This window comes from Fundulus heteroclitus, chromosome 9 (assembly GCF_011125445.2).
Source record: "Fundulus heteroclitus isolate FHET01 chromosome 9, MU-UCD_Fhet_4.1, whole genome shotgun sequence".
NCBI lineage: Eukaryota > Metazoa > Chordata > Actinopteri > Cyprinodontiformes > Fundulidae > Fundulus > Fundulus heteroclitus.
In genome coordinates this window covers 19,979,810-19,993,181 of record NC_046369.1, presented here as the reverse complement: position 1 = coordinate 19,993,181, position 13,372 = coordinate 19,979,810, and the positions used below count along the sequence as shown (strand labels likewise).

The window sequence follows — 13,372 nt, the reverse complement described above, 5'->3', positions numbered from 1 at the left end:
CTTTATGCTCACATCTGACCTAGATCTGACTGACCAGGATGCTAAAGCGACAGCAACATGGAGATGATGGAGTGTGCTAAGGAACATGGGGGTTAACTCATATTGTCATGGCATCGTTTTCCCCAATATTGTCCTCCTTCTGTTTGATATGCAGAGTGAGCCTTTGAACAACCTTCATATTTGCTAATTGCTTTCATCCCTGTTGCCTACTCAGAACGGACAAAAACATCTTGCGCTCGCCTTCCCACGTGTTGCAGCTGCTTTCTGTCCGGGAATCTCCTTTTTTGATCTTTAAACAAATGAAGATTCGAAATGATATCTAAAACCCCCCTCAAAAAAAAAAACCCTGAATCGCTTTTGGACTGAAAGCTGAAATCCCAGCGCTTTGATTGGCTCTCCAGTTTCGGGGGGGAATTAAAAACTCCGACCGCTGATCGGGAAGTAAATCTGCTCCACATACTTCTCAGTTTTATTTCACAATAATGTGACCAAAAATAGACCCTTAGTCAGAAAAGCCTGATGTGGAATGCAGTTCACAGAAAAGCAACAAAAAAAAAAAAAACACACTTTGTGAATGGGAGTTTACAGAACCTTGATATAGCTGGAAACTGCAAGCGTTTTACCACCGGCTGCCAAGCTTTGAAGGTCAGCCTAAGAAGAGAGAGTAATGTGGCGCAGTCAGAAGCTGCCCTCCGTCTCTGGTAGACGCCGCTGTCTCTGCTCCTGACGGATGCAAATGAGCGCAGCCTCCGTCCCTTGATGCGCGTCAGCCTGTCAGTCTCTGGTTCCGGATGTCAGGGATGACACGGCGGAGGCGGCGGACTGTTTATTTTTTTTCGCCTCCGTCAGCACAGTTTCTGTCCCCTCCGGCAGAGCGGTTGCCGCTCCGCCGCTCCGTGCGTGCGCCTGGTCCAAAGACCGACGGATGGGCTCAGCCGTCCGGTCACCGGGGGAAGTACAGACATTGCTGCGGCTTTGCTCTTCCCGCTGGCCTCATCCTGATTCATATTTTCTTAGAACAGTCAATACTTTGTCAATGACGGTTTTAGGAACTCCATTTTAAACCAAGCCTCATCTCGATGTGACAGGAGTCTGTGCATCAGGACGTATGAGATGGACAACAAATTACATCCGTTTAGTTTAGCATCACGTGAAAATATAACCTTTTCTGGATCTTCCCAGTCCAGTTTAGCCAAGATTTAGCAGAGCCTTGCACTCATATACCCTGGGACTTTCTTTTTCTTACTTAATTTTGTTCGATCAAGTATTGAATCAGTTTGCAGAATTTAAAAAAAACGCAACACCACAGAGTTTGGCTTTTTTTATTAGTAAAACCTCCTGTTAGTCAAATCCCAGAGAAATGCTCTGAAGTTCATGCTTTCAACGCACCGCAAACAAACATTCAACGGAGCCTAAAGACCTTTGCAGGGCACATCCATGCATTCATTTTAGGATTAATTACAAAAGAGGTGTGAGTTGTGTGTTTCTGGGTTTCATCCGGTGCCTTTTTTGTGTGCAGGGAGTTGGTTCAGATGACTTTAATCGAAACATTGGCGCGTACGTACGCCCGCCTGCCTGTCAGCGCTCCTTCAGCCGTAGTGGAGGTCTTACAGCCTGGGTCTCATTTTAGGTAGATGAGATCACCGTTTGTGGAGCTGTGCTGTGGTGCCGCCAGATTGGATGTCCTTCAACCTGGGACCACTCAGGGGGGGAAGCCGCCGTCCGGCTTTATTTAATTTCTGCCGCTCCGTAAATCCTCCAGGCCTGTCTGGAATTCGATGTAGAGAAGAGATCGTTGTCCCCACCTTCTGAGGGCAGAGCAGCCCATCAGGTCACCAACAGCTTTTCCCCGTAAACCGGTTCGGCTGGTCGAGCCGCCGTTACGTAATCACTCCCTGCATTCAGTCTCCGGAGCCTTTCTTACTCTCGTTTCAGCATGTTGGCGTCTATGCGGGGTGACGTTAGAAATATGTGCGAGTGGAGCGGGTTGAGGGGATTTTCTTTCCTGCTTTTTGATGTACATTTCTGACACTGTAACTGTAAGAAACTCACAGATACCCTAAAATAATGAGCTGTACTTTCAGGGAGTAAACGTGAAAGCTAAAGGTTGCTTTTTTTGGGTGTTTCAACCACTATGCTGACCATTTTAATTGAGACCTTTTTATTGAGACGTTATCCGTCCGTCCATCGTCTACAACACAGACACACACCCAAAGATAAATAAAGACAATTTAGAGAGACTTAAGTAGCCTAACAGTCGTGTTTTTGGGCAGCGGGAGGAAGCCGGAGTACCAGGAGAAGAACACATGCCTGCACAGGGAGAACATCCCCTGGTCTTCATTTTCATTTGTATTCAAAACTATCCCTGTAAAAGGGACTGCAGCTTGTTTATTGCTTGTTGCATGATCCTGGGTGCATGCGGTCTAAATCTGAACTATTAAGTCAGACCTTACCGTAAACTGGAAATCCGTATCGGCCGTTAAAGCTCGACGGGCGCATCTCCGTCCTAAACGTTCTTTACACACGTTTTCTATCTCTATCAAGTGTTTTCTTTAGTGCAAATACTCATCAGCTGGGGGTTTGCAGGCTTGTTTCCTTAGTTTTAACCCTTTTTTTTTTTAAAGCAGTTTGTGTTAAATTTAACTGTGCAATGAGCTCCGTTTAAAAAAAAGAGATTGACAAATAGCGCCGCTTATGGATTTACAGTAACGTCTAAAATAGGAATGAAGTCTTACTTGGCCTTCAGCACGTTTGCACGCTTGTTCCTTCTTCATAGACGTAGAAAGTGAGCGATGCCAGGCCCTGCTCCAGTAATGTTAAGTAATTAGATGGTTTTAAGGAGGGAGAAAGCAGCCAATAGAAAAGTGTCTGATTTAACAAAGGGTAATATTCACCAACATTACAGGTAACAAGGGATAAACCCAAAGCGAAGCAAGGCGTGAAAACATTGCTGCTCTCTCTCTCTGGGGAGCGCTCAGAGAGGCCCGTACAGTAGCCTTGTAACTTAGGTCTGCTCTCCCAGTAAAGTAAACATTCCTGTTCAAAGTCCCTAACCCCCCCCCACCCCACCCGGGCCGGCCCGCTCCACGCCGCTCCGTCTCACGGCTTCAGACAGGAAGTTCCTATCATCCGGAACCCTTGAACAGGAAGCGGCTACGACACGGCGAGCGAAGGCAGTGGTTCCCTCTGCTGTAAGCTCAGAGCCACGAAGGGCGCGGACACGCCGCAGAACTGCATTGTTGTTCAGGAAGTGCAGAGGAGAAGCCGGCTGTTCTGTCTCTGCCGGCCCATTGTTTATCTCTCCTGCGTGAGTGGCTCTTCGGAGTGGGTGGCATTGTGGTACCAGTCCGGTTTGGGCTATGGCATTACTGCGTTTTAAGGCCTTTGCCTGAAAGACACAAGCAGATATCCAGAATAATCACGGCCGAAAGGGCGGAACGGGCTTTTTTGTTTGCAGGTTCCGAGCAGCGTTCGTGTTGCATCAGGTTCTTTTTCAGCATCTATTTGTGGTGCTGTGACCGCACCACAAGCTGGGGGTTTGATGTGGCGCTCATCCTGCCATGGGTGGGGCAGCTTTAAATGACTCCAGGCTGGTTTTAAAAAACGCCGGACCGCAAGTTGGTCGGCTGCTACAGCTCTCCACCTTCAGCACGGCTCGCTCGTCTGTGCCTTAACGCGTAGCTTTAATCTCCTGAGCGAGCGTTCGGCGTTGAAGAAAGTCGGTATCAGCAGGAATACGCAGATGGGCGTCCGACACGGATGCTTTACGCAAACCAACACACACTTAAACACAGCGATAAACTCCCTAACTCGATATCAGGAGGAAAACTGCAAAGGAAGAGATAACCTTCCCTCCCAGCAGCTCCTAAATGAGTGAAAACAAAGTAAAATAAAGTGATGGAGCACAATAGTAAAAGCCTTTTGTTATTCATATTAATCTGTTTTATCAGAATTGGCTTTGATCTCCAGATTTGTGGCACAAACAAGAAACTTGACTTTTTGCTCTTTGATACCAGATAGCAAAATTCCAAAGTAACTAGTTAGATAAATTATACAGTAAATTATTTAATAACTTAGAATTTTATTGGAAAGCCAATTAATTTCAGTATCTCAATTTGCTATGGGAAGCACAGTATGGTTATATCTAAAAGCATTTATTTCAGTTAATTGAGTATTTTTTCATTTCATTCATTTCATTTCAAAGTTTATTTGTAATGAATGAAATGAAAAAATAATCAATTCCCCCACCTCCCGCTAATAAAAACAGCATTTACAATTACAATATTACATCAAACCAATACAAAAAGCATCATTTTTCATGCAGCAATGGGGGCTTTTTTTTTTTTTTGCATATCATATTCTGATCAAATATATACATAATTACAATCTTTTGTTTGCTACATGTTTCTATATACTTTTGTTTCATAGTTTTGATGTCTTTATGTATCTGTATTTTAGAATTAATACAGATGTATAATAAGATAACAATAGGCTGTCTGTGTAAAAAGGGGAAGTCATAAAATATTTCAGCTAGAACTACATCGAAATTAATAATCTGAATACATTTACGGTAAAAGTAAATAGTCATGAAATGCACACTAGATTGTTAGTAGGAAAGCGTATGAAATGGGGGGAATTAAAATAAAACGAACAAAGAAATTATAGAAATATGATCCAAAGAAACAAAACAACAACTTCCTTCCTCTTTAAAGCTCAGAAGTGATGTCTCTCTGTCTCTCAGGCCACCTTCCTGTCAGCCTACTTTCATTAAACGCCTCTAGAACCACAAAAATGACAAATTAAAAGAAAAGAAACCTGCTGAACACAAATCTGACATAGTTAGGAAATTAGGAACTGCATTAAATGCGGAATTACAAAGAAGTTTTAAGTGAACCTTTTGAAATTTTCTAAATATTGACTTTTTTTTTAAGAATTTCTTTTACCGATTCAACAGGAAATGGGATAGATTTAGATATTTTATTTTTTAAATGCATATAAAAACCTTCTAAGAGAAAAAAATATATACTTTTTGACTGATGCACATTTTACACTATTACTAGACGAGCAGCACATGTGAGGCGCAAATTTTAGCGTTATTCAAAATGTTTTTTTTTTTTGTTTTTGTGCTGGCTAAATGTCGAGCAGAAGCTGAATAGTTTACCCTGCAAATATTTGTGTTTGATGTAAAGATAAGTCAGGTCAGTAATGATTAACAATTACTTTATGTCTGCCTGGGGTGCATTTTATAAATGCTTAAAAAAAATAAGCTAATGTTTCTTAAAACCTATTTTAATGATAGTTTTTCACTTACTGCTAGGATTTAAGATCAACATCTGAATGTCGACCATTGCATCTTGAAGCAATTAGATTTCTTTTTTCTCTCTCTCTCTCTCTCTCTCTCATAACCACAATTATACCACTACTATATCTCCACCAGGCTGGCATTCAGCGCAGCTGCTAGAAGCTGTTGGGTATTAAATAATTTCCCAATGTACAAATGTGTGCATCCCTTTCTTAAAAAACAAACAAACAAACAAAACAAAAACAAATGCAGAACTAGAGAAATAAAGAAAGAAGTCCTTTAGTCAGTTTTCCGGCAGCTCTAACTAGGGACAGGTACTATGGAGATATCAGACCGTGAAGAAGAGGAACCTGATGTCAAACAGCCAGAGCAGCAGCTTAGACACAAACTCAAGAGGTCAGATCCACGCGTCGCCCGTTTATTGTCGTCTTGTGTAATCTGGAGAGTGAGAGGCTTTCTTTGTCAGAGAGTTCGACAGAAGAGGCTTTGCAGATGTTTATCTTTTATTCTGACGTGCAACAACAACAACACTTGGTTGCACTTCTTTAAGCAGTCGCTGTTGAAGAGTGTCGTCGATAGCAACGTTTGAGGGGAGAGGAGCTGCGGGGGGAGGGGGGGGGGGGAGGTCTGGAGTCATAAAGCGATGACCCGGCGAGAAGCGGCGCGGAGGAGGAACTGTGTAGCGACGCGGTCGCATTCAGCCTCTGCCAGCAGCATGTGATCTCACCAAAGGCTCCTTCAGCCCGATGACAAACGCCGATTATTTTGTCACAGCCCCGGTTATTATCAGAGATTACGCGCTCCGTCTCCCACGTCCGGTCCGACCTGAAATTCACAGTTTCACGCGCCCGTGCGCCTGCTCCCAAAGTCAGGAGTGCTGGCCGAGTGGTTAGAGCAGCGCGCTTACACTCAGAGACGGATGCAGGTACCCGGTTCAATCCCCAGCACCGGCACTCTGGGTCCCTGAGCAAGACCCTTAACCCCACACTGCAAAAACAGAACTAAAAATAAGTAAAATTTTCTTGAAATTACTGTATTTGTCCTTGATTTGAGCAGGTAAATAAGACTATTTGCCAATGGAGTAAGATTTTTCCACTTAAAATAGGAACAATTCATCTCCATCATCTTATTTCAAGTGCAGGATGTCTAATTATCTTATTTTAGGGGTACAAATACTCATTCCATTGGCAAATAATCTTATTTACTGGCTCAAATCGAGGACAAATAGACTAACTTTAAGAACATTTTACTTGTTTTTAGATCCGTTTTTGCAGTGCAGATTGCTCCCCGGGCGCCACACATGGCAGCCCACTGCTCCCCAAGGGTGACGGGTTAAAAGCAGAGAACAAATTTTGTTGTAATGTATGTTTCAATGACAATAAAGATATTATTATATTACTATTAAGCGAGACGCTCGGGTCGTTTGTGCGTGCTGTCCACAGTGGATGTGGGGGGGTGTGTGCGCGCTGTGGCAGTGGGATTATTTACAGGCCTTTGTGAGCATAGCCGTCCTGTGGGGAGGTGTCAGTGTCAGGGCCCTGGCAGCTCCCTGTGGAAACATTTAACCGAAACTCCTCGGCTGGAGGCGCCTCCTCAAACGTTTCAGAGCTGTCCAAGTGAGCTCTACGCAGAGTTTTTTTTTTTTTTTTTTCTTTCTCTTGCCTTTTGGTTGCATTTATTCATGAATAGGAAACACGTGGCTGCTGTCGAATCCTTAAAAGTAACGTCTGCACTGCAAAAACAGACTAATCTAAACTAAAACTAAGCTAAATTTTCTTGAAATTAGTGTATTTGTACTTTATTTGAGCAGCTAAATAAGATGATTTGCCAATGGAATAAGATGTTTGCACTTAAAATAGGAACAACTCATCTCCATTAACTTATTTCCAGTGCATTATATCTAATTATCTTATTTTAGGGGTAAAAATACTCATTCCATTGGCAGATAATCTTATTTAGCTGCTCAAATAAAGGACAAATACACTCATTTCAAGAACATTTTACTTATTTTTAGTTCTGTTTTTGCAGTGTGAGGAGTGATCACACAGCTGCCTCCGTGACCTTTTAATCTGTCGCACATCTCATGACTGGATTAGTCTCTTTTTTTTTTTTTTTTTTTTTTTGGTGGGATCGTTTGTAAAACGTAGGATTCAAGCGCTCGCTCTGCCTCTGCTGCTTGTTGGGACAGACGGCTCAGGCCGTGCTGCTGGAGAGGCACGCCCCTTGCCGGGTTTTCGTTGAGAAAAGCGTGTGCACGCGCGAGTCTTTGTGATAAATGGGGATGTGAGACTTGCATAAGTGGAAATGTACCGAGGGGGGAACAGCGCTACCAGAGAAGCGAGCTCGCCACAGGGGCGCCTCCTGTTAAAGCAGCACATGCCCTCCTTTCTTCTCCTCTCTTCCTTAACGTCCCTCCTTTTCTCCTTTTTCTTCCTAAACCCCCTTCTCGTTTCGTAAGACCGTCTCTATTTTCCACGGCGGCGATCTGGCAAGCCGTCGGTGGCCTTCCTCATACCTGCCGAGCGTTGCAGCCAATCAGGTGGAAAGATTGCAACACGCTCGTGGGCATGTTTGAATACGAACGAGGCAGCGAGATGCTTAGGATTCCCTCCGTGGTGCAGGCCGCGCGGAGATTTCCCAGGGTTCCTCTGCTGCTGGGCTGCAAGGTCTGCAGAAGGGGGGGGGTTTGGAGGGGGGTAGGAGAAAAAAGACTGGCCACAGTGGGCAGCATGGAGGTTGTGGGACAGGGTTAATTCTTTGTGAGCTCAGGAAGCGAAACTGGACTTGGTTCGTCCCTCGCATTCAGAGCCCTTGAACTTTTTTCACTTTTTTTTTTTTTTTTTTTTTTTTTGGTCCGCTGCAACCACAAACTTCAACATATTTTATGTGCCAGACCAGGGCTTGGCAACTTTTACGATCACAAGAGGAATTTTGGCCCTCAGATCCAGCTGAATTATAGAAAAAAGAAAGAAAGAAAAGTTTGGAGCTACTAAATCTAGGTCACTGTGGGTTTTTTTTTAAATAAGAATCCACTATAGGCAAATTGTTTTGATTTTGAAGTCAGGAGCTGCCATTTTAGTTCACTGTTGAGGTTTTAAAATACAGTTAAGGACATCAAAATTAAATTTATAAAAACATGATGTCTCTGTGTTTTTGTTGAGTATGACATTGATTACAGTTACTCTACATCTTTCTCAGATGGGATGCTGGCAGAAAAACGCACTGAAAGTCCGTCCAACTGGACAATCACATTATTGGCTTGCAAGATTTGACTTAATGGCCCTTGAAATATTTTGGCCATGCAATTATTGCATCCAAGCAGTCCTGTAAGATCGCGATATAGGACTCGTTATTTGGAAATTGATCGATCTATATATTGTTCTGGCCTAATTTTTACTGAAAAAACGTTGATTTTTCATGATCAAAGTTGTCACGAGCCAATGCGGAGCTGCATTGCTGCAGATCCCTGTGCAAGACAAATAGAAAGTTGCACATAATTATGAAGCGAAAAAGGCAAAGGATGCCTAGTTGGCAAACATTTCTTATTTTGCAAATAAATTTCCGAAAAAGCTTGACGCCGGGACGTGTTCAGCCCCCTTTTCACCGTGATGCCGCCTTCAGTTAAGTCGTCTAATTTGTAAAGCTTTCAAGTTTCTGAGAAGTTAAAGAGATGTGAAATGCTTTTGCGAGGGTTGCGCCTGCAGATTTGTCTTAGATAATCCTGGTTTGACTCAAGCCAACGCGTCTCAGGCTACAGAGGATCACTTCTGCCGTGCATGAACGAGCAACGATGACGGCCTTCCACGTCTCAAGCTATAATAAAGCGACATCTTGCTTTAATGATTTTATCGCACCCCCCAAAAAAAACAGCTCTTTGCAGAGTCTAAAAAGAGGAAGGATGGGGGGTGGAAATGGGAGAGCAGAAAAGAAACAATGATTTCCCCCCCCAATACTCTGATCAGCGCCAGTGCAACTGCATCAAATTCACCCTGCATGTTGCTTTGGAAAATACAATGTTACTCCTATTTAGCATTCACTGAGTCAACTTCCCCTGTGGTGGCCTTTAGTTGTGTGTGTGTGTGTGTGTGTGTGTGTGTGCGTGTGTGTGTAACCATGTGAACATGCGCATCATGAAGGAAAGAGTTGTTCTGTTACCGCACCAGCGCAGTAATCTGTTCCCCTGATCGCTGCTCCCTCCGCTCCTCCAGACGGCCCAGAAACCCCTGCAGCCCTCGGAGCTGAACAATCCGGCCCGTGCTTCTGCGCTCAGAGTCTGAACATTTGCCGCACAGGGCCTCCCCCTGACTCATTCGTCACCGCCGACCTTCTGTGCTCACCCACCTGCGACAGACGCACGCAAGATAACGGCAGCGGGAGAAAGAGATGAATGAGCAAAAGTGTGAGCAGAGGGCAGGAGAGGAGCTGCAGCTCCATCGCGTCGGGCAGCCGGGCCTCGGTGTTGTCACGGAGGCCCGTTGATGAAATTAAGGTTGCTGATAGGGACGCGTGTTCGACTAAGAAGCGCCGCTGCACTTTAGATTCAGTGGCAGCGCTTCCATATATGGCCTGCAAGTGAAGACGGTGGAGAGATGAAGCTCGGCAAGGGGCTGAGACGTCCCGGGGGGGAGACTAATGGGGAATACGTGGAGTGGAGCATCAACAGAGGCTCTCAGAAGTTAAAATGTCAGGTATTTGTGGTGTAAAAAAAAAAAAAGTGTGATCAACATGTTTCACATACTGTACAATTCAACTGAATAAACAAGTCTGGAACAGTGAAGCTTTGTCGAATCGCTTTTTGATTGAATTTCAGCACTCGTGCTTGTTGGCCACACTGCAAAAACAGAACTAGAAATAAGTAAAATGTTCTTTAAAATTAGTGTATTTGTCCTTGATTTGAGCAGGTAAATAAGATGATTTGCCAATTGAATAAGATTTTTGGAGTTAAAACAGGAACAATTCATCTCCATCATCTTATTTCAAGTGCAGTATATCTAATTATCTTATTTTATCTTATTTACTCATTCCATTGGCAGATGATCTTATTTACCTGCTCAAATCGAGCATAAATACGCTAACTTTAAGAACATTTTACTTATTTTTAGATCTGTTTTTGCAGTGCAGGAGTCCCTGAGCATCTCAGACGATCGTGTCCTCCCTGTTTAAAAGTCTCCAGCTGCGTCCGCAGCTTCCTAGCAGACGCAGAAGGTTTTGGGTGAAAAACCCGCCCAGTGTTTGGAGCTCGTCGTATTTTCCCCTCCGCCTCGGCCGAAGCCTCAGTTCCTTCTGAAAGGAGGAACCGCTGATCCTGATGCCGCCTCCACCGTGTTTGGGCGTGGCCTGTTCTTTGGTCATAAACCGCGTCGTTCTTGCGTCAAAACCTACCTTTTTGAAATGCCAATACCAAAGTCCGGGTTTAGGCTTCATCAGACCCACGCATATTCCTCCAGTGGGTTCTGGGAGGTTTCAGCCTTGGATGTTTTATGTGAAACAAAAGGCAGACACATTGGGAACACAGGTGTTGCGTTTAAAACACCACCTGCATTTGGCTTCTCGGCCGGTCCTCTGAGAACACTGCAAAAACAGACTAAACTAAAAATAAGTTAACATTTTCTTCAAATGAGTGGATTTGTCCTTGATTTGAGCAGGTAAATAAGATAATCTGCCAACAGAATAAGATTTTTGCACTTAAAATAGGAACAACTCATCTCCATCAACTTATTTCAAGTGCATTATATCTAATTATCTTATTTTAGGGGTAAAATTACTCTTTCCATTGGCAGATAATCTTATTTACCTGTAAATACACTCATTTCAAGAAAATTTTACTTCATTTTAGTTCTGTTTTTGCAGTGACGAATCTGCACTGCAAAAACGGATTTAAAAATAAGTAAAATGTGCTTAAGATTTGTGTTTTTGTCCTAGATATGAGCAGGTAAATAGGATTATTTGCCAATGCAATGAGTATTTTGACCCCTAAAATAAGATAATTAGATATACTGCACTTGAATCAAGATCGAGGAGGCGCATTGTTCCTATTTTAAGAGCAAAAATCTTATTCTATTGCAAATCATTTTATTTACCTGCTCAAATCAAGGAAAAATACACTAATTTTAAGAACATTTTACTTATTTTTAGTTCAGTTTTTGCAGTGTGTGTTGTGTTTTTTTTAAGCAGTGCTGGAGAAACATGCGTTTTTTCGTGGCGTCACCACTGCTCCGTATATTCTCCGGCTATTGATGACCGTGTCTTGGTGTTTAATGCACCGCTGTGGCCTTTTTTTTTCGGTGCCTTGTTTCTGATAAAAACCCGTTTTGTAGAACAAGATCATTTCGATCCTCTCTAACCTTTCTGCAGGCTACCAAAGGATGCAAATGTCAGGAAAATGAGACGAGTTCATCTGGATATGCTGATATGTGTTTGTGAATAAAAAACTAAAAAAACTGCACTGCTTGATGGCTTTACTCAATCAGCTTGGGTCTCCTGTCTTCTCTCTTTTCTCCAGGCCTTCGGTAACGCTAAGACGGCTCACAACAACAACTCCAGTCGCTTCGGTAAATTCATCCAGGTGAATTATCTGGAGAGCGGAGTAGTCCGAGGGTAAGTAATCAACAACATCTGAAATAGGCCTGTCTGTCTGTCTGTGTGTGCCTTCCTGTTGCCCCCCCCCCCACCCCCACCCCCACATCTGGAGCTCCCTGCAGTCAAATGTCTTCCTCTTTCCGTGTTTATGGGCGGTCATGTGGTGCTCGGCGTGCATGTGGGATTGAAACTTGGAGCCATTAGCGTGCTCTTCCTTTTTCTTTTACAGTCAAATTCTGGTTAAACGCTGCATCAAAGTCTAGTCCGCTGGCTCACTTCCTTATTTCCTTACCAGGACCGGGGAGGACAGCCACTAAAAACAAGCTTTGAGTGTGATTTTTATTTTTTTTCAGACGCACATCAGCGCTAATCAAAGCCTGCGGTGGCAGCTGCTCAGGGCTAAAATAAGTGGGCATCCCCGGTATCCTCGGTATCCCCCTGCTGTGACACCTGGTTCCCCCGTTCTCTTTCAGATTGTCCCCCCCCCCCACCTCAGGAAGGCCTGCAGCTCAGACGGCAGAGTGTATTTTTACAGGCCGGGGGCTTTTCTTAGCTTCAGACCAAATCTTCTGGGACGATGAAATGCACATTACGGTCATGTCAGAGGCAGCAGATGTAGTTAACAGCTGCTGTCTGTGCTTGTGTGGCTCTGTGACTCCTACTCGCAATAAAGAGACGGAAAGCCACATTAGAGCCAGACCCACAGGGCCGGCAGCGCTCCGCTCAGTAGACTTTACTGCCTTTCAGCCGCGCAGCTAGTTAAAGCAGAAGATTTAAAACTGTGCAGGAAATCAGAGGAGATGGTCATCCTGCCCCTTCGCCGAGGGTCTACACTGCAAAAACGGATGCAAAAACAAGTAAAATGTTCTTAAAAGTTAGTCTATTTGTCCTCGATTTGAGCCAGTAAATAAGATTATCTGCCAATGGAATGAGTGTCTTTACCCCTAAAATAAGATAATTAGACATCCTGCACTTGAAATAAGATGATGGAGATGAATTGTTCCTATTTTAAGAGGAAAAATCTTATTCCATTGACAAATAGTCTTATTTACCTGCTCAAATCAAGGACAAATACACTTATTTTAAGAAAATCTAACTTATTTTTAGTTCCGTTTTTGCAGTGTAAAGAGGAGACGCCGGCATCGGGACATTTTGTGCCAGCATCGGGGACGTTCTGGACCCGCTCTGACTTAAACTAATGCTTTACAGTGCCTTATAAAAGCATTTATTCCCCTTTTAACTTGATGACACTTTGTTACAAAACCAAACGTCAGTGTATTTTTGGAGGTTTTTATGGGATTTAGATCAGTGGCTGTGTTTGATTTGGAGGCACATTGGCACAGTTTTCCAGGGCATTAATAGAGCAGCACACAAGCAGCGTATAAAAAAAAAAAAAAAGAGTTGTCTGTGGCGCCCTGAACAACTTCTCGTGCTCGTAGAATATCGCAGGAGGAGGAGGAGAGAGGAAACGCAGCTGATACAGATGCGTTC

General features: G+C 43.6%; 1 protein-coding gene across 4 annotated transcripts in view; it reads left to right on the top strand.

The window, feature by feature from the left end:
* The window catches only part of LOC105936837 (unconventional myosin-IXb), an 89,456-nt gene that overhangs the window by 32,219 nt on the left and 43,865 nt on the right, over positions 1-13,372 (top strand). For all 4 annotated transcript variants that reach the window (XM_021324219.2, XM_012877839.3, XM_021324225.2 and 1 more), the window contains exon 5: positions 11,805-11,899. In XM_021324219.2, coding sequence (XP_021179894.2) covers positions 11,805-11,899 — 95 coding nt within the window. The remainder of the gene's footprint in view (positions 1-11,804; positions 11,900-13,372) is intronic.